Genomic DNA, 25538 nt, shown 5'->3' with positions numbered 1-25538 from the left:
TTCATGTGTAAATCACAAAACTTTTTTTTAAGAAGTTGCATTCTCAGGTCAGCTGTTAACAATGGTGATAGCTAGACAATATGTGAGAATGTCAGATTGTGGACATAGATACCACTATTACTCGTGGGAACACCTCCCACCTTGTACATGGCAGGTACTCATGTGACTCAGCCAACGTTGTCTATCTTATACGTTGCAGGTAAGGATGCCCGGAGGCATGGTACATTGGGGAAACCAAGCAAAGGCTACGACAACGGATGAATGGACACTGCACAACAATCAATAGACAGGAGGGTTTCCTCCCAGTTGGGGAACACTTCAGTGGTCCAGGACATTCAGCCTCGGACCTTCTGGTGACCATCCTCCAAGGTGAACTTCGGGATAGGCAGCAGAGTAAAGTGGCTGAGCAGAGGCAGAGTAAAGTGGCTGAGCAGAGGCTGATAGCTAAGTTCGGTTGGGTTCATGTCACATTACAGGTGATCACCATTGCACTACACACACACACACACGCACACACACGCACACCTGTATAGACACACACACTCTCACATGCACCCCCTCACAGACTTAAGACAATCTGCACTCACTACACATACACACAGACATTTTCTCACACTCACAACCCCCACCCCAGACAGAAACACACACAGACAAAGGCCCACATGCACACATATATTTTGTGTTGTAAATTTGTACTTGCAGAGTTACATTGCACTTTGCTTAAAAACTGCATACATTCATGTAGAACCTCTGAGCTCAAACTCTGCATGAATTTATGTAAAACTCTGTTATCTCACTTTTTAAGATTAGAATCAATCTAAACATCAGGTCATAGACAGAGAACACAGGGGGCTAACACCTTCAACATATTGTCTCGCTATCATCATTGTTAACAGCTAACCCGAGAATGCAACTTTAAAATAAAGGGTTTTGTGATTTACACATGAAAGAAATGAAACAATCACTATATTCTAACAGATGAAAGGTTTAACAATCAATTTTTCAATTTATAATTTCAGTTACATCACACTGCAAATTTTTGCTATAAATTCTGTTACGATTGAGCCCTCTACTATCACCTGATGAAGAAGCGTCGCTCCGAAAGCTAATGTGCTTCCTATTAAACATGTTGGACTATAACCTGGTGTTGTGTGATTTTTAACTTTGTACACCCCAGTCCAACACCGGCATCTCCAAATCATAACATTTAAAAAGCATCTGGATAGGTATACGAATAGGAAGGGTTTGGAGGGATATGGGCCGGGTGCTGGCAGGTGGGACTAGATTGGGTTGGGATATCTGGTTGACATGGACAAGTTGGACCGAAAGGTCTGTTTCCATGCTGTACATCTCTATGGCTCTATGTATAATGCAATAACTATCTAATTTAGACAAGTAAGAAGAAGTGTTTTGTGTCACCATTTATTTTTATTCTTTAGACAATCATTATCTACCTTACACATTTGAAAACTCTCTCAAATTGTACACTGTTCAGATCCTTAATGTCAGAACATAACCCGACCTGAAAATGTACCAAATGTTTATTTTGACTGTTTCTCTTCAGTCTAACGTAAGGACTATAAAATAAATATAAATCTTCCATCATCACATATAGGTCAAACAAAGTGTTCCATAATGCTATCTAATGTTATTAATCAAGAAGGGAAATGGATCACATTCATCTTTTCTCCTTTACATTGTAAAATGATCTTACTTGGATGTGTGCATATCTTCAGATAATTCAGAAATTTTAGTTTAAAAACACATAACATTGGAGGGAACAGATGCGCAACTGATATATCAGTTTTCCCTATAATACAACTGTCGTAATTTGATCACAAGGACTATGATAATTCTGATACACTCAGTATACTATTACAAAGAGACTTTGTAATGGAACATTTGATTTCTCCAAACATAAAACAATTCACTTGTTCTCATAAATATCGAATTTTTTTCCTTTCTTTAGGATTCCTCCACCCTTTATGTGCCCACATAACACAGAAAAAGATAATGTTTCTTTACTGCTTTCCACGAATATCATAAATTAACAAACTACTAGTGTGGTCTATGGTGGAAAGAGATCTGCCTACATTTCTGCCTCACACCCTCAAAACATTTAACTCTCAGAAGTGAATTTGTAAACACAAACCATTACAATACACTACAAAGGATCATCATTGAATACTTGTAATTTTAACTGTGTTTTTGAAGATTTTGGTTCCATGATAATCATTCTGCAGATAGAGCCTCTGTTTCTTAATCTCATGATTTGTTAAAATCAGAAACATTTTTTAAAAAGTTCCATTCCAATATGTTTAGGCTTCAGGTGCTGCAAATACTGTTCCAGACAAAGGACTTGAATGCTTTACAAACAGATCCTAAGCCAAAGTATCCACAAATATATTGCAAAAATAGACAGCAGGAAGAAAACTAAATCAAACTGAATCCTATTAATGTTCTGGCTGCTTCAACTTTATGTGCACTTTGAAAATGTAAAGACTCAGTTGGGTTAATCCATCTTCAGAAAGGAGAGAAGAAATATCAGGCGGGTCTTCCATAGTTAAATGAGGGAAGAACGATGCAACAGTTTTCCATTGAAAACCACAATTTTTGATATCATCTTGAACAGTGCCAGGGGCAATCATGTAGATATTTATTTCCTCATTCTTCCCAAAGTGTTTTGAAGCAGAATTGTCAAGTAGCTCATTCATTGTGTTATTAAGAAAAGACACATCAGACCCTCCTAGGTCAATGATTCTAACAAACTTTTCATCTGATTTGATGTTAAGAAGATACCTAGGAGGCATGTAGGTATGGTAAAAAATAAAATTATGCTCAGTCTGGCTAGGCAAAGGATTTTCTGAGTGAAGAACTTTTTCTAAATAAGACAGACAAGGAATTAGTCCACCCTGGTGCAGACAGCCAAAAAACACTGACCCCAAGAGATTAAATACCACTATTACAACTTTCCAACTCCACATCTTATATTTTGAAGCACTAAGGATGACAAGTGGCACAATGAGTGGACTAATATAGCGTGGCTCTTGATGACTAAACATTGATAGAACAACAATAGGGATAAAGTAAACCAACAGTAAATACTCAGTAATTTGAGTAGTCATAGAAAGCTTTGCAGGCAATTTATTTTCCAAATTGCCTTTGTGAGAGGTATGGCCACTGGCTTTACATGCAAATTTGCTAACCATTGTTTTGACACCAGTTGTCACAGCAGCCAAGTGGAGGCCGCCAAACAGTAGAAAACTGTTCACAGTCAGATGTGTAAACCAGGGGTGGCTACCATGTGCGATAAGGCTTTTTTGGTCCAAGTTATATAAAATTAGATTAACAGGGGTTAAAACGAGATGTTGGCTTATGTTGACAAATAGTGTGTAAATGTTATTCCCATCTTTCAAAAACCAAGCTCTTTCAGATAACAATGAACCAAAATACAATGCATCTGTCACAATGAAAAGAAAACTGGTCGCAATTACAGATGATAGAAGACCAAAGAAACGCTTCACAATTCGTCTTAAATCAAACTGACTAATGCCTTTCTGATCACAAAAAAGCCATCGGAACATTGGTATTAGAGCATAACCAATGAATGTGGGCCTGTTAAAAAAACCAGAGACCAAAACAATCCCAATAAAATGTTTTTTGTTCCCGCTTTCCTTTCTCATAGAATGCGTTGCCACACTTGCTTGCTTTATGTCCATGGCTACTAACAGCAGCAGTAATGCAAAAAGTACTGCTTCTATGACATTTGAAAATGTCCGGGTGTAGAAAACTAACACCACATGTGACCCACTCAGTAGTGTCAATGCATCCCATGGATCTGCTCCCCAGAGACAGGCTAAATGGTATACAGAATAGTCTAGTATAAAAGACACACATGTTAGGTAGCATCTAGGGAAAACCAACAAACTGTAACCATTTAGGATTTTGTCAAATAGGCCAGAATTGTGTAAAGCTTTAAGTGTTGTGAATGAAAATCCAGTGGTGATCAATGGGAACAGAATTGATCTGCTGGGGTAGCTGGTATTGAATTCCCAAGTACGGTAAGTTTTGAGATTCAAAATATCACCTGTAAAGAAAAGAAATACATTCAAAATGAGAAAAGCAAATTACTTTGACAATTATATACATTGCTATAGAAAATTCAGCCACTGAATTAATACCTCTTACCTTTGATAATTTCACCTTAATCTCATCCAATTCTTGCTCTCACTATCTCCTCAGATCTTTAGTGGTACTGCATCTCCTCTATTGCTAATGCTGGCTCATTGAAACAAGGCTTTTTTTCCCTCTGGTAAATGCTTCTTTTTCTCTGCCTCATTGATGAGATACAAGAAAATGCTAGTTATTTGCGTGATGATTGTTCTGTCATCTCTGGACTCCAAGGTAATGGAACTGTTATCAAAACTCATATTCATTCCATACTCGTCACTCTTTTCCTCTAAGTGCCAATTACATCATATTTCTTGTGTTTTCAGTATAATGAGATTAAGACTTGCTGCTCCACCTCCTGCTTGAAATCATCCTTTCCAGAACTTAAAATCTGTAGAAATCCTTAACCCTTCAGTCTTCAATTCCTCCTACAGTCTCTAAGATTTTAAAATATAAACTTGGCATCATCTAATTACTTCCTGAATTATCTCATCTTCTTTTCTATTGCTTTTGGTTGTTGTGGAATCCTTCACTGAGGTTTCACCCTAACAAAGAAAAAATCATATTCCAGCTTGTTTACAAATATCAGGGATTGAAAGCAACAGATATCTAAAACATTTTAGTCAAGAATGCAAAGCTATTTTACCATGCAATTCATGGAGACGGTTACTTACTTTTTTCCCCAGCATTTCCTCTTATCCCACCAAGAAGGTGAAGTCATATACAGAGCTGACAGGTGGATATGAAATACACACTAAAAAATAACAGTGCTTTGCTATAGGTTGGATTTGTGGAAGCTTGGATTGCAAGAGGTGAGCAACCACAAAATATAAACTCAATATAATTACCTATGCTGACCCTTGCTCCCATTATGCATGTTTTAAGCAACTGCTGGCCACAAAAGGTTATTTCATATAAACATCATGCCAATATTTTAGTGAGGCTATGTTGGCTTTGCTGATATATTTCAGGTTGCATCATGCATTGTTTCTAATTTTCTACAGTGTCAGAATGACTGCCTTCATAAACATATGTCTCACTCCGGTTTAAAATATTGTTTGCCTCCAGACTCCTAGATATCAAAACGAAAGCTGAATACCATTGTTCTCTGTGAATTTGTACCATGATTAATTAATGAATGGCACCAGTCATTAAAATGTCCACCTACTTTTGAGTATTTCTTATTTAAGAAATTCCCCTTGGCTACAAATCAAATGGAATCACATCAGATTCCATGTGTTTGCTGATAACAGGAAGTTCTCATCTCCATCTCTCTTGATCACTCTAATATCTGACTTACCATATTGCTTGTCTGATATTCAATCCTGAATGAACAAAATACTGCTGGGTTTAGTCTCTTTCACAATATCTATTAACTCCACCTCATTCCATAGCCAGACTATTCCCACCCCCAGCATCCTATCTGAACTAGAGATGAGTTTGCAATCGCACGGTCCACTGATCACCAAAACCATCTTCTTCCACCATTGTAACATTGCCAATTTCTGTTCTGCCTAATCTCATCTGCTGAAACCCTCATCCATACCTTTAGAATCTCAAGATTTGACCGTTACAGTGCTTTCTTAGCTGGCTAAGCTCCCTCCATAAATCTGACCTTGTACAAACCTCTGTTGTCCTTATTCCATTTTGCACAAACTTCATTCATCCATCATTTGCTCACTAATCTACACTGGCACCTTGTCCAACAATCCCTTGATTTTCAAATTCTCATCCTTGTTTGCAAATACTCCTTCTCTCCCTCTCTTGCAGTCGTACAACTTTCCATGCTGTCCTCTCATTCTGGTCTTTTGTGCATCTCCAATTGTAAATCTTCACCATTGGCAGTTTTCAACTACTTAAGCCTTAAAATTCCATCTCTGCTCCTTTAAGATACCACTTAGAACTTTAATCAAAACATTAAGTTTTGGTCACTTGTCCTGATACATCATGTGGGTCAATATTAACACTGGTAAATGTTTATGAAAAGCTCTGGAATGTTAGAGGCACTATACGAATGTAAGTTTTTGTTTTTGATGTGGAATAATATTTTATGAAACTGTTATTCAATCAATGCAATGTAATTCTACAGAGTATTAACATTGATAACACTTTAACAATAATGTTATTTTATTATGTTGCATTTTAGCATTTTTGGTTTTACATTTCTCCATGAACTTCTGGCAATTAGTATCTCATTTGCTTCTTAATATAGCCAATTAGTTCTTACGGATTGCAGCTGAGTAGCACACTGCAACAAAATTATTTCATTTTAACATCAAAATTAGAATTAATTCCAATTTTATGCAGACCTCTGTTAAAACTAAATCATGTCACCCTCGAAATTTTGTAGATACAGAAGTTAATTCATGAGCATGGGATGAAGCAGTTTATTTTAAAAGCAAAGGAAATTAGTTGTAGAAAGTCTTTAAAAGACATTTTACCTGCCATAACCTCTGGAGACTGGAAAAATTCATCAGGATGTATATAGCCTGTTTGTGGTGCTAGGCACCATAGCACCCTGACTACTCCAAGTACCAACCACATTAACTTGGAAGCCATCCTGTGCATCAAAATTTCTCACAACTGTTTAAAAGAAATTCTAATTAGTTTTTTATACAACAAAAGAAAAGCAGAATGATTAATTTTGTAAAAAAAATTTGAAAATTATATTAAATATTTTAACTATATGAGACAGATGAAACAGTTACTTCACAATCTTTAAACAGAAAAATAAAATGTGAAGTCCTTACCTTAACGCATTGGTCTGTTTTTCAGATTTTGGTGGACTTGTATACTTGCATTGTTTTCTGGTTTATTTGAAACATACAGAATTGTCTTTATCTTTATTATATATCTATGAAAATAGATGATGTCTTAGCATCAAAATTAATAAATACCATATTTTAATAATAGCATTGCACATAAAAGAAAGATCTCACATTTATATTAGGCCTTTCATTACTTCATGATATCGAGTGCTGCCAGATCTCTCTTTCCTATATCAACTGCAATCTACATCAATCTATATAACAATGCTTATTTTATCTGCTTTACCTATCCTCATTCAAGCCTTTTTTACATCTAAACTTCACTATTCCAACCCTCTCCTGGTCGGCCTCCCATTGCCCATTCTCGCATCCTCGATAAACGTGAATTTATCCAGTACTGTTCACCATATTTTAACTTCACCAAGTTCTGAATCAGAAAACTTTCTTGTACACACTTTACAAATTCCTCTCCATCTAAACTCTTAACTCTATGGCAGTCCCAGTCCATGTTTGGAAAGTTAAAATCCCGCACCATTATTACCCTATTATTCTTACAGATAACTGACATCTTCTTACATATTTCTCAATTTCCTGCTGACTAGGCACGGGGAGGGGGTGGGGAGGGTCTATGGTATGATCCTAATAAGGTGATCATTCCTTTCTTATTTCTCAGTTGCACACAAGTAACTTCTCTACACGTATTCTCAGGAATATCATCCCTAAGTACAGCCATAAATCCCTTATCAAAACATCCACTTCCCCTTCTCGTTTGCGTCCCCGTTTCTATAGCATTTATTTGGCCACTTCAGAATATTGTGTGCAATATTGGTCCTCCTCCAACAGGAAAGATGTGTGAAACTTGAAAGAGTTCAGAAAAGAATCACAAGGATGTTGCCAGGGTTGGAGGGCTTCAGTTTAGGGAGAGGCTGACTAGTTGGGCTGTTTTCCATGGAGCATTGGAGGTTGAGGGGTGACCTTATAGAGGTTTATAATATCGAGGGTCATGGTCAGGTAGGCAAGGTCTTCTCCCTGGGGTACAGGGAGTCCAGAACTGGAGGGCTTAGATTTGGGTTGAGAGGGGAAAGATCTAAAAAGGACCGAAAGGGCAACTTTTTCACGCAAAAGATAGTGCATGTATGGAATGAACTGCCAGAAGAACTGGTAGAGTCTGGTACAATTACAACATTTAAAAGGCTTCCGGATGGATATATGAATAGGAAGGGTTTAGGGGGCATGGGCCAAGTGTTGGCAAATGGGACCAGATTGATTTCAGATATCTGATTGGCATGGACGAGTTGAACCGAAGGGTGTGTTTCCATACTGTACATCTCTATGAGTTTAAGTTCTGTTCACCCATCAGATCTCAGGGGTGGCACAGTGGCTAGCACTGCTGCCTCACAGCACCAGGGTCCCAGGTTTGATTCCAGCCTCAGGTGACGGTCTGTGTGGAGTTTGCACATTCTCCCTGCGTCTGTGTAGGTTTCCCCAGGTGCTCTAGTTTCCTCCCACAGTCCAAAGATGTGCAAGTGAATTGACCATGCTAAATTGCCCATATATTAGGTGCATTAGTCAGAGGGGAAATGGGTTTGGGTGGATTTCTTTTTGGAGGGTCGGTGTGGGCTGAAGGGCCTGTTTCCACACTGTAGGGAATCTAATCTTAATCTGTACTTACTTCTCCCAGTATAGCTCAATATAAATATTATCATTATTATTTTTAAATGTTGGAATCAGTTTATTCAGTTGACCAGAATGTGACGTAGAATTGCACCAACAACACATGTTCAATCCCCTACCAGTTTTAGTGCCACTGAGAGACTTGCATCTGTGCCTCACTCATGTTTGATGTGGAATGGTGCTCTTCAAGTTATACAGCCACATTTTCTCTCTCTATTTTCTATTCATCCTGTTCCCAAATGTTATTACACAGATTTGGAACAGGTGGGATTTCAACTTGAGCCTCCTGACCAAGAGTCAGGGACACCACCACTGTGCCACAGCAGTCTCTATGGCTCTCACTAAGAAGGACATCCAACCACTTAAATAAAAACTGTGGATGCCAGAAACCAGGGACAAAAATAAAAATTGCTGAAATAACTCAACAGATCTGACAGCACCTGCAGAAAGCAAACAAGAGTTAACATTTCAGGTCCAGTGACCCTTCCAGGCCTGCTTAGTTATTGCAACAAATTCTGTTTTTGCATCTATGGTCCCTTTTATGGATTGTGGCTCACTATTTTAGCCCTCTCAATGGGACAGTTCTTCCAGGACCATAACCCTCAAAATTAACTGTACTCCCCAAAATGTGGCTTTTTCAACATCACCAATATTAATTGTTCTATCAGCATTCTAAGCCCTAAACTTTGGAATTTCTTCCCAATTTTTCTCTCTTCCTTTAATCTCTCCTTCAACATCTTTGACCAAAGTTTTATCTGAATCTCCCTTTATACAGTTCGGTGTTAAATTTTATATTATAATGGCACCACAAAGGGCCTTGTACCATTTTATTACATTGAACGCAAAAATAGATGTGAAACCCAGTCCAACACTGGCATCTTCACATCATGGTTACGGAATGGATGAACATTCAGCTTCTCTTGATTTGTAGTGCGACAGTAAGTCAGCCAGTCCAACTGGGCAATGAAATCGAGGAAGGAGCTTGATACCCCGTCACCGGGTAGTGAAGTCAGGGCTCACATCTGTATAGATGCATAGAGACATAGCGCACCAAAACAGCCCTTTCAAACTCATCCATCTTGGCGAGATATCCTAAATTAATCTAGTCCCGTTTGCCAGCACTTGGTCCATATCCCTCCAAACCTTTCCTATTCACATAGCCATCCAGATGCCTTTTAAATGCTGTACTTGGACCAGCCTCCACCACGTCCTCTAACCGCATATTCCATACACACACCACCCTTTGTGTGAAAATGTGGCCCCCTTTGAAATCTTTCTTCTCTCACGTTAAACCTATGCCCTCTAGTTCTAAACTCCTTCCACCCCAGGGAAAAGACCCTGACTATTTATCCTAACCATGACCCTAATGGTTTTTATAAACCTCTAAAAAGTCAGCCCTCAGTCTCCATGCTCCAGGGAAAACAGCCCCCAGCCTATTCAGGCCTTCCCTGTAGCTCAAACCCTCCAACCCATTCTCGGCTCAATGCCCTCTCCACATTACAGAAGCACCCAGGCGAGAGCCCTCTCCAGAGTGGACAGGGAAGTTAATCACGTGTTGTTCAAGAGTGGGATTAGGAGGATGGGGGATGGGGGGCGGGGCGGGTCTGCGGCGACGGTTACCTGGACAAGGTCTTACGGTAGCCGGAAGTATCTCGCGCTGACATGTTCAAATTCGGAGCCTTTGATTGGTTACGAGCGGTGGCGTTCTCACGGTGACGGTTGACGTTTCCGATGTTTTAAAGGCGCAGGGGCGAGTTCGGTCAGTGAGGAAAGTTTTATTTCCAGCGGACAATAAATATTTGATCATAACAAACGATCTTTTGCATCGCGGTGGGTATCCGTGCTTGGTTCACTCAGCTCGACAGTCGTAGTCTGATTTACACTTTCAGGACATCAAGAGAAATTCAGGTGGTTTAGTCATCTGTTTTTTTTAAAGAAAACCTACAATTAACCTTGTTTGTTGGTAGTCACTTTATGGCAAATTATTCTGATCGGGCAGACTCAGTCGGGGGATGGAGCTCTCGAAAGGTCTGGGGAAAGTAACAGAAACATTGGTAGAAACTGCTAAAGAGTTGAAAATGAGAATTTTTGAATTTCGGGGTTTGTTTAGCTAGGAGCCATCCTCAGTTAAGGGTGATTCGTGAATGCGGATTACATTATCTTCATAAAGATAAATATAAGTGAAACATTAAAATTACATACACAAGCTGAAATTGCTGCAGAAACTCACACTGCTGTGTGAAAACTGACAAAATCATTCAGGGAGCAATCCCATTTCAGTGTTTCATGGGCTGTTACATGCGCTCTGACCTCCTGAGATCTTGTGCCAGTGTGTGATTTTAATTCTTTTTAATTTTTTAAATAAAAACTAACAACTGCAGATAAAAACCGAAAGATCTGCGGATGCTATAAATCAAACGCTACCAGAAATTGTTGGAAAAGCGCAGCCAGTCTGGCAGCATCAGTGGAGTGAAAGCAGAGGAGTTCTGAAGGAATCAGTGTATCCGAAACATTGACCCCACTTTCTCTCCAGGGTGCTGCCAGACCTGTTGAGTTTTTTTTTAGCAATTTCTGTTTTATTTCTCATTCCAAGCATCCACAGTTCTTTGTTTTTTCCATTAAAATTACATGGAACTAGATTGAGTTGGGATATCTGGTCGGCATGGACGGGTTGGACTGAAGGGTCTGTTTCCATGCTGTACATCTCCATGACTCTATCTCAGGAGGTCTGAATGCATTTAACAGCCAATGAAGTGTTGAATTGCAATTACTGCATGAGGAATTTGCCAGTTTTCATATATCAAGTTCCCACATACCATAATATGATAATGACCGGATCATTTGTTTTCATGGTAATTGAAAATAAATAATAACTTTGCAGAACACCAGTTCTCCTTCAAAACAGCAATCCATTAAATATACCGATTGCCATACAGACAAGGCCTCAGTTTAACATCTCACCCATAAGGGCAACTGTTACACTCATCTGTTACAGCCCTTTGATGTCTTTCATTGACTCAATACATTTAGGAAAATGTGAAACTGTCCATTTTAGCAGGAAAGATTTTTTAAAAATGTTATTGAAATGATGAGATATTTTAGAGGTACAAACGCAGAGGGATCTGGTTGGTCTTGTACATGAGTTGTAAAACTTAATGCAGTTACAGCAGGAACTGGGAAAGTTAACTATACCAGGTCCTAGCTCCCAGCCCTGCTGAGTTTTTACCATTCCACCAGACTTCCCTCTCACTGAGGATGAATGGTCAGTTCTCAGTAAAAGTCTCACCTTCATACCACTACATTCCCAGGTCAATAAATTCCAAACACGTTGCGACATCAAATTTTTCTTCCGCCTACTTGCTTACTTTTTCCATTGGGATTCTCACCCACCTTCTGAGAACCCCTTTTCCTGCCTCTAACACACTCCATCCACTTGGACACCCCAAGCTAATCTGTTACCTTCCCTCAACCTCTTTTATCTTCAACTGCCACCGTGACATTGACTGCCTCAACCTGTCAACCCCTCTCACCTACTCCAACCTCTTCCCCTCACAAGATGCAGTCCCCCTCCCCCCAACTCCAACCCCAAACTCACCAGCCAACGGGATGGGGTGCGCAGTGGTAGTTTGGTGCACCAACCTCTACACTACTGAAGCCAGGCGCCAATTCACGGATACCCCTGACCATGACCCCAATTCCCATCACCAAACCGTCATCTCCCAGACAATCCACAACCTCATCACCTCAGGTGATTTCCCATCCACAGCCTTTGACTTCATAGTCCCGGAACACTGCACTGCCTAGTTCTACCTCTCACCCAAAATTGGCAAACCTGACTACCCAGGTCGATACATCGTTTCCACCTGTTCCTGCCTTACCGAACATATCTCCTCATATCATTACACCGTCCTGGATTCCTTGGTCCAGGAACCCCCCCACATATATTCAGGACAGTATCTATTCCCTTCATCTCACCCATGGCTTTTGTTTCCCCAGCCCATAGCGCCTCACCTTTACCATGGACATCCAGTCCCTGTACACATCCTTCTGCCATGGTAAAGGCCTACAAGCCCTCTGTTTCCTCCTCTCCCGCTGATCCAACCAATATCCCTCCATTGACACACTCATTCGATTGGCAGAACTGGTCATCATCCTCAACAACTTTTCCTTCAAATTTTCTCAATATTCCTGATGAAGGGCTTATGCCCGAAATGTTGATTCTCCTGCTCCTCAGATGCTGCCTGACCTGCTGTGCTTTTCCATGACTGCACTTTTCGGCTCATTTATCACCAAGGGAATTAAATATAAAAATAGGAAAGTTGTGCTTCAGTTATGCAGAGTTACACAAGACTACACCTGTGCACGGCATTTTGTCACTTAGAGTTATAGAGTCACAGAGATGTACAGCATGGAAACAGACCTTTGGTCCAACCCATCCATGCCAACCAGATATGCCAACCCAATCTAGTCCAACCTACCAGCAGCACCCGGCCCATATTCATCCAAACCCTTCCTATTCTTATCCCCATCCAAATGCCTTTTAAATGTTGCAATTGTACCAGCCTCCACCACTTCCTCTGGCAGCTCATTCCATACACGTACCACCCTCTGCATGAAAAAGTTGCCCCTTAGGTCCCTTTTATATCTTTCCCCGCTCACCCTAAACCCATGCCCTCTAGTTCTGGAGTCCCCAACCATAGGGAAAAGACTTTGTCTATTTATCCTATCCATGCCCCTCATAATTTTGTAAATCTCTATAAGGTCACCCCTCTGCCTCTGATGCTCCAGGAAAAACAGCCCCAACCTGTTCAACCTCTCCACATAGCTCAAATCCTCCAACCCTGGCGAAATCCTTCTAAATCTTTTCTATACCCTTTCAAGTTTCACAACATCTTTCCGATAGGAAGGAGCCCAGGGTTGCATGCAGTATTCCAACAGTGGCCGAACCAATATTCTGTACAGCCGCAACATGACCTCCCAACTCCTGTACTCAATACTCTGACCAATTAAAAAAAGCATACCAAATGCCTTCTTCACTATCCTATCTACCTGCAACTCCACTTTCAAGGAGCTATGAACTTTCACTTGAAGGTCTCTTTGTTCAGCAGCACTCTCAGGGACCTTACCATTAAGTGTATAAGTCTTGCTAAGATTTGCTTTCCCAAAATGGGGCACCTCGCATTTATATGAATTAAACTCCATCTGCCACTTCTCAGCCCATTGGCCCATCTGGTCAAGATCCTGTTGTAATCTGAGGTAATCTTCTTTGCTGTTCACTACACCTCCAATTTTGGTGCCCATCTGGAAACTTACTAACTATACCTCTTATGCGCACATCCAAATCATTTATATAAATGACAAAAAGTTGAGGACCCAACACCGAGCCTTATGGCATTCCAATGGTCACAGGCCTCCAGTCTGAAAAACAACCATCCACCACCACCTCTGTCTCCTACCTTTGAGCCAGTTCTATATCCAAATGGCGAGTTCTCCCTGTATTCCGTGAGATCTAACCTTGCTAACCAGTCGCCCATGGGGAACCTTGTCGAATGCCTTACTGAACTCCATATAAGTCATATCTACCGTTCTGCCCTCATCAATCCTCTTTGTTACTTTAGATTAGATTACCTACAGTGTGGAAACAGGCCCTTCGGCCCAACAAGTTCACACCGACCTGCCGAAGCGCAACCCACCCAGACCCCTACATTTACCCCTTCACCTAACACTATGGGCAATTTAGCATGGCCAATTCACCTAACCTGCACATTTTTGGACTGTGGGAGGAAACCGGAGCACCCAGAGGAAACCCACAGACTCGGGGAGAATGTGCAAACTCCACCCAGACAGTCATCTCAAGCAGGAATTGAACCCGGGTCTCTGGCGCTGTGAGGCAGCAGTGCTAATCACTGTGCCACCGTGCCGCCCACTTCTTGAAAAACTCAATCAAGTTTATGAGACATGATTTCCCACGCATAAAGCCATGCTGACTATCCCTATCCTGTCCCTCAGGATTCCCTCCAACAACTTGCCCACCACCGACGTCAGGCTCACTGGTCTATAGTTCCCTGGCTTGTCCATACTACTCTTCTTAACATCCAGTCTTCCGGCACCTCACCTTCATTTAAGTAAGGATGTAAATGCATTGGAAGTGGTTAAGAGAATGTTTACCAGACTATTACCTGGAATAGACAGGTTGTCTAATGGAAAATTTGGACAGGCTAGACTTGTATACGGAGGAGTTTAGAGATTGAAACATAAGATTCTGAAGAGTCTTGATAGAGTTGATGTGAATAGCATGTTTCCTATTATGAGAGATTTTAGAACCTGGGGGTCATTGATAAACATTCAAGGGTTGGATATTTAAAGCAGAGATGAGGCAACATTTTTTTCTCAGGGTCATGAATCTTTGGAACATGCTTCCTTAAAATATGGTTGAAATAAAGTCCTTGAATATTTTTAAGACAGAGGTTGATTATTATGAAGCATGGAGGTAAAATGTTATGAGGGCAGGCAGAAATGCAGCTTTATACAAGCAGGTCTGTCATGGTCTTATTGAAATGCAGGCATGAGGGACTGAAAGGCACGGAAATAGGCCATATTGATACATCCATATACAGTAATATACTTCCTTATATTCTCTCTTTATAGATTTCCAAGGACCGCTCAAGGATCCTTACTCTTTTATAAATTCATCCTTCCATGCTGCGTGGCTGTGTGTGGGGTTGCTGCCTTAAAACTCCCCCCTCTTGATCCCAAGGAAATATGTGCATCTAATTGCCATACTGACTGGAATAGGCATATACCAGTAATCTAAGCTGTGGTAACCATTTTTTTTTGAGGTCTCAGTTAATGAGCCACCCTTGAGACTGTGGCCTTGATGGGTTGTCTTGTATTCCTGGTAAGGAATATACTTCAGTATTATAGAGAGATGATATGATTTTAATTTAGACTAAATTGAGACTTTTAATTTCTAAAGCTGATTGGAAAATTTACTGGAGTGTGTGTTTATTTGAGATGAAGATTGTTAAAGATAATTCATCTGAAAATTTTTGATGCTAACAGCACAAAGTAGATTCATGATGAAAAGAATGTTATCAAAGGCTTAAGGGAAATTGTTTTCTCCACCATAGTTTTCAAAACGTGTTCAATTCAAACATGCTGGTGAAAGAAAGTCAAGTGACCTGTAAGGCCTGTAAGATTTTTGTGACTTGATGTATTTGCTGATTATGATATAATTTTTCTCGCTACATACTAAATAAAACCGTTTGATCTCATCTTACTCTTTTTGGCTAAGTCCAAGTTGGGTCAAGTTCTTCACTCACCTGTGTTGTCACCTCTCACTTCAACACCACTAACTGTGCACGACCTTTGCATTGCCTTCTCTTTACAGAGGAACCTCGATTATCTGAATACCAGTTATCTGAAAATAGGACTATCCGAAGGAGATCTCGAGGTCCCATTAGAAACATTACATCAATGACGTGTTTCCAACAGTGATCACGTCTTTTATTTACAGTGATTAAACAGGCACCATCTCCAAATGACTGACCACCCGCCCTCTCTCTCTCTCTCTCTCCCTACACTTTCCCTGGAGTTCTACAGAGGGGTGTACCCACCATTCCCTACCCCCTTACCCAGATAATCTGACCAACATAGTCCTGAACAGAGCAGAGGTAGAACCTGTCAAAAAGCTGCAGTAAAAAGTTTGTGTGTAGATGTGGCTGCGTGTGTGTGCTATTTGGAGACTTACAGCACAAAGGCAGCAGCAGCAGTCTTATTGACGGTGTCTAGACAGGCTGTCCCCAGATGGGGTGGGGGCAGTGTTGGACGGGGATGGGTGGGTGGGCAGGTGGGGGGCAGTGTTGGATGAGGATGGGTGGGTGGGCGGGGAGGCAGTGTTGGATGGGATGGGTGGGTGGGCAGGCGGGGGGCCAGAGTTGGACGGGGATGGATGGGCTGGCGGGAGGGGTAGTGTTGGATGGGGATGGGTGGGATGGCGGCCGGGGGGCAGTGTTGGACGGGGATGGGTGGGTGGGAGGGCGGGCGGGGGACAGTGTTAGACAGGGATGGGCGGGGGCAGTGTTGGACGGGGATGGGTGGGGGCAGTGTTGGACGGGGATGGGTGGGTGGGCGTGTGGGGGGCAGTGTTAGACGGGGATGAGTGGATGGGCGGGTGGGGGCAGTGTTGGACGGGGATGGGTGGGTGGGCAGGCGGGGGCAGTGTTGGACGGGGATGGGTGGGTGGGAGAGCGGGGGCAGTGTTGGACGGGGATGGGTGGGTGGGAGAGCGGGGGCAGTGTTGGACGGTGATGGGTGGGTTAGCGTGCGGGGGGCAGCGTTAGATGTGGATGGGTGGGTGGGCGGACGGGAGGGGGCAGTGTTGGACGGGGATTGTTGGGCGGGAGGGGGCAGTGTTGGACGGAGATGGGTGGGTGGGCGGGTGGGAGGGGGCAGTGTTGGACGGGGATGGGTGGGCGGGCGGACGCAGTGTTGGACAGGGTTGGGCGGGTACAGTGTTGGACGGGGATGGGTGGGTGGGCGGCAGCAGTGTTGGACGGGGATGGGTGGGTGGGTGGGCTGGCGGGGAGTAGTGTTGGACAGGGATGGGTGGTTGGGCAGGCAGGGAGCAGTGTTGGACGGGGATGGGTGGGTTGGCGGGTGGGCGGGCGGGAGCAGTGTTGGACGGGGTTAGGCAGGCGGCAGTATTGGACAGGGATGGGTGGTGTGGGCAGGCAGGGGGCAGTGTTGTACAGGGATGGGTGGGCGTGCGGGGGCAGTGTTAGACGGGGATGGGTGGGTGGGCGGGGGCAGTGTTGGACGGGGATGGGTGGGATGGCGGGCGGGGCAGTGTTGGACGGGGATGAGTGGGTGGGCGGGGGCAGTGTTGGACAGGGATGGGTGGGTGGGTGGGGGTCGGGGAGCAGTGTTGGGCAGGGATGAGGGGCAGAGGGGAGTGTTGGACGGGGATGACAGGGCAGGGGCAGTGTTGGATGAGAATGGGGGGGCAGTGTTGAACGAGAATGAGGGGGCGGGGGTTAGAGTTGGAGCGGGATTATGGGGCGGGGGCACAGTGTTGGATGAGAATGGGGGTCAGTGTTGGACGAGGATGGGGGGCAGGTGGCAGTGTTGGACGGGGACGGGGTGGCAGGGGGCAGTGTTGGATGGGGATGGGTGGGTGGGCGGGTGGGGTCAGTGTTGGACGGTGATGGGTGGGTGAGCTTGCGGGGGACAGTGTTAGACGGGGATGGGTGGGCGGGCGGGAGGGGACAGTGTTGGGCGGGGATGGGTGAGTGGGCGGGAGCAGTGTTGGACGGGGATGGGTAGGTGGGCGAGAGGGGGCAGTGTTGGACGGGGATGAGTGGGCGGGAGGGGGCAGTGTTGGATGGGGATGGGTGGGTGGGCGGGTGTGAGGGGGCAGTGTTGGACGGGGATGGATGGGTGGGCGGGCAGGGGGCAGTGTTGGACGGGGATGGGTGGGTGGGCGGGCGGGGGGCAGTGCTGGACGGGGATGAGTGGGGGGCCAGTGTTGGACGGGGATGGGTGGGCGGGCAGGCGGGAGGCAGTGTTGGACGGGGATGGGTGGGATGGCGAGCGGAGGCAGTGTTGGATGGGGATGAATGGGTGGGCGGGAGCAGTGTTGGATAGGGATGGGTGGCTGGGCGGGTGGGCGCAGTGTTGGACGGGGACAGGTGGGTGGGTGGGCAGGGGCAGTGTTGGACGGGAATGGGTGGGTGGGCAGGCGGGGGCAGTGTTGGACGGGATGGGTGGGTGGGCGGGCGGGAGGGGGCAGTGTTGGACGGGGATGGGTGGGAGGGCGGGCGGGAGGGGGCAGTGTTGGACGGGGATGGTAGGCTGGGGTGCAGTGTTGGATGGGAGTGAGGGGGTGGGGGCAGTGTTGGACGGGAGTGAGGGGGTGGGGGCAGTGTTGGACGGGGATGGTGGGCTGGGGACAGTGTGGGACGGGGATGAGGAGTCGGGGGCAGTGCTGGTCGAGGATGGTGGGCGGGGGGCAGTGTTGGTCGTGGATGGGTGGGCGGGGGCAGTGTTGGATGGGGGTGGGGCCAGTTTTGAACAGGGGTGGGGGGAGCAGCGGAGGTGGGGGTGGGGGCGGTGTTGAAATACTGCCCACCCATCTCGTTTGGATTATTGATGTTCCCCTGTACTGCAGAACACCTCACCACTAATCCATCATCTGCAATTAACAGGCATTTAATTGCATTCAATTCCTCTATTTATCACATCGCGGGAGAAGACAGCCCATAACAGGGCAGTATGGGTCAAGTGGTACTTGAGTCACAGAAATGTAAAGCATGGAAATAAACCCTTTGGTCCAACTCATCCATGATGACCAGATATCCTAAATTAATCTAGTCCTGTTTGCCAGCACTTGGCCCATATCCCTCTAATCACTTATCCATCCAGATGCCTTTTAAATGTTGTAATTATACCAGCCTCTACCACTTCATCTGGCAGCTTCTTCCATACACTACCATACTTTGTGTGAAAAGGTTGCCACTATAATGTAACCCCTCTGCCTCTGATGCTCCAGGGAAAATAGCCCTAGCCTATTCAACCTCTCGCTGAAGCTCAAATCCTCCAACCATGGCAACTTCCTTGTAAATCTTTTTTGAACCCGTTCAAGTTTCACAATATCCTTCCTATAGGAGGGAGACCAGTGTTGCCCACAATATTCTGAAAGTGGCCTAACCAATGTCCTGTACCTCCACAACCTGACCTCCCAACTCCTAAACTCAATGCTCTGACCAATAAAGGAAAGCATACTAACTGCCTTCTTCACCATGTTATCAACCTGAGACTCCACTTTCAAGAAACTATGAACCTGCACTCCAAGGTCTCCTTGTTAAGCAGCACTCCAGGATTTTACCATTAAGTGTATAAGTCCTGCCTTGACATTTTACAGGTTAGAAACCTGGCCCTCACAGAGGAACACCGGGACCACTCCCGCGAGAATCCTCAACATTTAAGTCCTGCCGATTAAGTACTTTTCATCTGTTGCAATTCTCCCATAAAATCTGTGGTCAGTGCCATTGATTGCACAGTACTTGTAATCATTGGCCATGACACCTCTGCTTTATGTTTTGTAGGTACCACCAGCATGTCCATAACTTAGGTACAGAAATAGCTTGCTGTCTCAGACGCCATCTCCAAGTACCAAGGCCTCAAAGTGAGCATCAGCAAGGTGCCTTGTGTATCCCACAAGTTCAGAAACTGACACCTCAGTGGAAATGTTAGGCTTCAAGAGTTTGGGACCACACTCTGGCAAGCACCTCGCTGTAAGAGGTCTGCAGCTGGCCAAGGAGGAAATGCCCCAGGCTGCTCGCTGAAGGATTCATCTACCTCAACCTCTCCAAGTTTGGTTGCATCCATTTTCTAATTGCATTTTTCAATTTAGAGTTCCAGCAAAATGGAAGATGACATGAGTGCTGTTCAACTACTGGCTTTCAGTAACTGTCTCAACATGTCAGTGAGTCCCAAACAAGTAAGTCCTGTGAAGTTTACGGGAAGGGCTCTGTACCTCCCATGTCCCTACACAATCCATGTACATGTTTCTGCACCTGCCTACCTTTGCACACAACTTCTGACTGAAGGTGCCAGGCCTCCCACATCTCCTCACCATGGACAGAACCTCATTCCACCTGAACCCCTTCTGATTCATGCTTTACTGCATACCTCCCATACAGCTTGCATTTCCCTTCTTTACATTGTCATTCAACTTCCCACCCCTTCCCCAGGCTGTAGTTCTCAGATCTTGAGATAATTTGCCAAATCTCATTCTCATGGCATAGCCCCTTCAATTTCTGCAGACAGAGTCAATGGACTGACCATTGCCTGAACCTTGAGTGATCTGACTGGACAACCTCCAACGAAAATTGCCCAGAACCAGACTCATGAATGTACATTTCCCCAGTTGCATTACCTGTAAACCCAGACTGTCCAGTGTGGAGTCACAGAACTGGCTGTGACACGCTGTCTGGATTTCAGAGTCATGTACCCTTGACCAAGTTCACCTAAGCAAATATCTGACAATGGCCAACCCGTGATGAAGGGCTTTGGCCCAAAATGTTGATTCTCCTGCTCTTTGGATGCTGCCTGACCTACTCTGCTTTTCCAGCAACACACTCTCAACTCTGATCTGCAGACCTCACTTTCTCCTCCTGCATAAGCTGTTGGCACATGGTGAAGGTGTGACATTGCTGGAGCACTCTACCATACACAAAAGTGCATACCCTTGAGTGAGAACTGCTAACTAGCAAGGTGTGCTGTCTGGTTGTGTTACTGCGCTAATTAGTACAGTAAGGCATAGATATTGTGAGCAGGTAGGTGCTAAGTGAATGAACATAAAGAGAGCAAACAAATTGCCCTGAAATGGAACGTGGTTAAGTCTGTGAGCTGGGTACTTATCCCTGTGCACAAAATGTCCCTACTGTGGCCTTTTAATGTAAGTTGCCAGTGCGCCCTATAATGTAAATCTGCACTTCTTGAGCACCGTGCCAGTGTATTGGAGAGTTGCCATGATGGTTAAGGGGGGTTGGCAAATGAGTTTAATGCCATTGTCCACGAATGCGAGATGCATGCAGCTGATGCCGTGCCCTGAGCCACAGTTTGTTTGAATGCAACATGGAGTTTGTTCAGAGTAGGTAGCAAAATGACTAAATAGGTACACACTCTGGTTTCCATATCGAGTTTTCTCAAAATCCAGCTTATTTGGTAAGACAGAAAACTAGATATTAGTGAGGTGACTTGGGTTATCAACAAGCTATTTAACAAACAGTAATCCCCTTTAATCATCAACTCATGCTGCCTAGTGAGGATCTCATCATGCCACTTGTGAGAAGCATAAAAATGGAGTGAGATGCTCCCAAAGTTGATATGAGACTCACTGGACATCTCGATTGATTCTGCCAGAAATCTTGCCATCATCCTTATTGTTCAGACTCCTATAAGATGTGCAGTTTTTCTCTGAAGGTGATACTACTTTCCCTAAGAAAGCTGGCGCTGTCATAGGCTTGAAGCAGGGTTCCCTGTAGAGTGTCAGTATTTACTGTGGTCTCTAATGGTTGCAGGTGATTCATAGCATAGTAAGATGATTCCCCCACTCATAAAGTAATGAAACACTTTTGCTTTCAGTAAGAAATGTTAGGAAAAAAATTCTTGTTTTGTGAAATAACAGAAACCAGAAAGATGCAGGTCTGTAATTCCATCATGATAACCTTAAATAGTGAAGCACTGCTAATAACAAACAACTTTTGACATATGATGCCTTCAACTTCTTATAGCACACTTTTAAAATTAAAGTAAAAGTTTGCAACTACTTTTTAATGAAATGATTCTTCTTTCTGCAGTCTTAATCCCTTTTTTGAAACATTCTGCATAATTTTTATAATACAACTTTTGACTCGAGTACGAGTGACAATATTAAACAAATTAAATTTAAATCTAACAAGAATTTGATTTTTTTCCCTACTTTCCTACTTCTTGTTTTTACATTCACAGCCAAAAATTACGGCGAACTATGTCATTGCTTCTTTAAAAAAATCTGTGAAACACAAAGTCTACAGTGTACCAGGATATGAAAGAGGCGTTCTGATCCCGGTGCCCCAATATGTTTAGCTTCATTTTATACGAAGTTTGCTTTTGAACTAGGTCTTTGGGCGATATCCATAAATTGGAATAATCGCGGAGAAAAAGAAAGAACAAAATTGCACAATCAGAGCGGTAAAATAACTACTTTGAAGGACATTTTGCAACTTGCAGTATGACTTGGGGAAAGTCCGATTCTTAACCGCAGCGGCTGCCGTACTGTCATAATCATTAACTTGACTAAAGGAACTTGGAAGGTATAAACGGAGCAGAAGAATTCAAGGTGATGGTGAACGCTTCAGCCGTTTTCCAAACGGAACGCACCATGCGGGGTCCCGCTCTATGGGCTGTGTGCGTTTTAGTCGGCATCTTCAATTTGGGCAAGTACAAAAAAGTCTTTCAGTTTGAGGCAAACTTTAGGTTGTAATCTGAGTCTGGCTAGAAAGGTTGATAATGTTCCGTCTGTTTGAAGAAGGGATACGTGACCGAATTCAAGTCGACGGTGTCAAAATAATTAGAACCGAAATGTTTTGAGGCAGCTTACGTGATTTTAAATGTAATGACAAGTGGAAGTATTAGTGAGTACCTATCATGTGAATTGTGAAGAACTTGTACTGCATGTATTTTCAATTTTAGACTGGTGTTGCTCGAGAGCACTGCATATTCAGGAGCAGAACTGGAGTAAATCAACATTCTGAGAACCTGCAACAGAAGGGGGGAAAAAAACACAAATCAATCGGGCCAGTTTTCGCTATGTTGCCAGGGATTCGGACACAGACTCGCGACTATATTGGCAGACATTGACTCATTTTACATCTAAATATCAAGGCGTACCACACATAATCCACCAAGTCCCCTAGAGGAGTCTTAATACACCGTGAATATGACGGGAGTAATTTGGGCAAATAGCCATCAATATTGTTAATCCAAATCTTATTATTTTACAAACTAGAATCCAAACTATCACTAAACTACTTAAGACCCCCCTCCCACCCCATCCACACAATACATTCACAGTGACCAGCCATTAAGAAATTCTAGGCTGGAATCTTGGCACTGAAGCATCAAGCACAAAAAAAATGTTTTCTAAAAACCATCCTAGGTTTGAACCTTCAAAATTCCACAAAGTGATGCACTGCTGCCTGCTTCTGTTAGATTTTGATTGATTCAAACTAAACCCAAATTTAATTAATTAAATTAGATTTAATTAGTTTAAATTTTAATGTAGATTTCAAGGGAGGTTCAGTGAAAATGAACACTAGACAATCAGTATAACTGACAATGGCAGTTTCCTGTCTATGCAGCGGCAGTATGCTCTCTTTCACAATCTGTGGGGAGGCTGACTCAGAGGATGCTCTCCATGTTTTTGCTGGCCAGTTTTTGAAGATTTGCATCAATACTGTATTATAATTCAACACCTGTCCTTTTCCCTTTATATAAGAAGAAACATCCATCCACTCTTACGCCTTTCTGTATGGATTTTAGAAGATTTGGCTTACTTTGTGAAGAATCAATGGAGATACCATATACCTAAAATCTCAAGATACTAAAGGGCAATGGATGGGACAGGAAAAGAATAGATTGTGTGGAGTAACGTTAACCTATTCGTACAAAAATTATTTTGTGTTTCTAAAAAGGAAGCTCCTTCCAAATAGACAAGTTCATACCTCTGCTAAAAATTGGAGGCAAAAGAATTTTGTACAAATATGTTGACTGCTCACATACAAATAAAGCACAATGCAATTCAATTAATTATTTTTCAAAAAATGAACAGACTACATTTTATGCAAGTATTGCCAGGGACATGTATCCTGGATCAATTCCTTTGACAGTTTAATTTAATGGATTGTTTCTGTGACCTTAGTTATGTGAATAAGTTATTCCATGTGGAAATAATAGATAATGAATATTCAACATAACTCAGAATTGGAAGGAGGTCTGATAATCAGAAAATGGCTAGTTCTCTATGAAGGATTAATTGCACTTCTTGACTTTCTTGGTCAGCCATGGCTGTCTAATCTCTCCCGGATAATCTTTCTTTTCTTGGGGATGAACCTCTGTACTGTGTCCTCAATTACACTCACAAACTCCTGCTATTTTTGCTCTACTGTCTTCCCTGCTAGACTCTGCTTCCAGTCGATTTTCGTCAGTTCCTCTCTCATAATTACCTTTGTTTAACTGTAACACCATTACATCCGATTTTGCATTCTCTCTTTCAAACTGCAGACTGAACTCTACCATATTATGATCGCTGCTTCCTAAGTGTTCCCCTACTTTAAGATCTTTTATAAAGTCTGGTTCATTACATAGCACTAGGTCCAAAATAGCCTGCTCCCAGGTGGGCTCCATGACAAGCTGTTCCAAAAAGCCATCCTGTAAGCATTCCAAGAATTCCCTTTCTTTGAATCCACTGGCAACATTATCTACCCCATTCACCTGCATATTGAAGTCCCCCATGATCACTGTGACCTTGCCTTTCTGACATGCCTTTTCTATTTCCCAGTACATGTTGCGTCTCTGGTCCTGACCACTGTTAGGAGGTCTGTACATAACTCCCATTATGGTTTTTTTGCCTTTGTGGTTCCTCCATTCCACCCATACAGACTCCACATCATCCGACTCTATGTCATTCAATGCCATAGATTTAATTTTGTTCTTAACTAACAAGGCCACCCCGCCCCCTCTGCCCACCTCCCTGTCTTTTCACTAAGTTGAAAATCCTTGGATGTTTAACTGCCAGTCCTGAACCCCCTGCAACCATGTCTCTGTGATGCCTACCACATCATAATCATTCACGATGATCTGTGACGTTAGTTCATCTACTTTGTTACGAATGCTGCGAGCATTCAGGTAAAGTGCCTTAATGCTAACATTCTTATCTTTAGAGATATTGGAAGTCATAAGATGTCCTAAGTTATCCTTCCTTTTTGTTGCATTCCTAATCTGCCTCAAGGTTAAATCCACCTGCATACATGCTATCCTCCTGCTTATCTTTCCATTTAACTCCATACTCCCCATCGCTTTCACTTTCCCTTCCCTCTAACTCAGAAGTTTAAAGTCCTACTGACCACCCTATTTATCTTCTTCTCTACAACATTGGTACCAGATCGGTTCAGGTGGAGACCGTCTCAACGGTACAGATCCCCCGGTTCCAAAACTGATGCCAATGCCCCAGGAAATGGAATCCCTCTTTCCCAGACCAATCCGTTAGCCACGTGTTTACTTCCCTAATTTTCTTATCCCTATGCCAATTGGCATATGACTCGGGCAGTAATCCGGAGATTATGACCCTTGAGGACCTGTACTTCAATTTCCTTCCCAGTG

At 43.3% G+C, this 25538-nt stretch overlaps 2 protein-coding genes across 5 annotated transcripts in view; one reads left to right on the top strand and one right to left on the bottom strand.

Annotated features, from left to right (window-relative positions):
• Positions 1-1408: 1408 nt before the first annotated feature.
• Positions 1409-10287, bottom strand: LOC132821493 (GPI mannosyltransferase 4-like). Of its 4 annotated transcripts, none has more exons than XM_060834092.1 (4): positions 10233-10287; positions 6921-7024; positions 6612-6753; positions 1409-4087 (listed from the first exon to the last, which is right to left on the bottom strand). In XM_060834092.1, the coding sequence occupies exons 3-4, from the start codon at positions 6736-6738 to the stop codon at positions 2454-2456; spliced, it is 1761 nt and encodes a 586-aa protein (XP_060690075.1). In that variant the 5' UTR covers positions 6739-6753; positions 6921-7024; positions 10233-10287; the 3' UTR covers positions 1409-2453. The 4 variants fall into 4 exon arrangements, 3 of the variants coding, with proteins under 3 accessions (XP_060690075.1, XP_060690077.1, XP_060690076.1); XM_060834094.1 differs by having other exon boundaries at positions 6921-6977; positions 10233-10267; XM_060834093.1 differs by lacking the exon at positions 10233-10287 and adding an exon at positions 9447-9532.
• A 12493-nt stretch (positions 10288-22780) lies between these two features.
• meltf (melanotransferrin) overlaps positions 22781-25538 on the top strand; it is a 75380-nt gene continuing 72622 nt past the window's right edge. Inside the window, exon 1 of the mRNA XM_060834091.1 lies at positions 22781-22792. The gene's annotated coding sequence lies outside the window, so the exon portion shown is untranslated. The remainder of the gene's footprint in view (positions 22793-25538) is intronic.

The sequence above is a fragment of the Hemiscyllium ocellatum genome, chromosome 13 (assembly GCF_020745735.1).
Source record: "Hemiscyllium ocellatum isolate sHemOce1 chromosome 13, sHemOce1.pat.X.cur, whole genome shotgun sequence".
NCBI classification, from domain to species: Eukaryota; Metazoa; Chordata; class Chondrichthyes; order Orectolobiformes; family Hemiscylliidae; genus Hemiscyllium; species Hemiscyllium ocellatum.
Note: the sequence above shows the minus strand (reverse complement) of the source record. Positions and strands in the feature narration are given on the sequence as shown.

Coding starts and splice junctions, on each gene's coding strand:
- LOC132821493 (XM_060834092.1), bottom strand. CDS start 6,738: ATGCACAGGATGGCTTCCAAGTTAATGTGGTTGGTACTTGGAGTAGTC. Junction 4,088..6,611: donor GTCTCCAGAGGTTATGGCAG/GTAAAATGTCTT, acceptor TTTTCTTTACAG/GTGATATTTTGAATCTCAAA.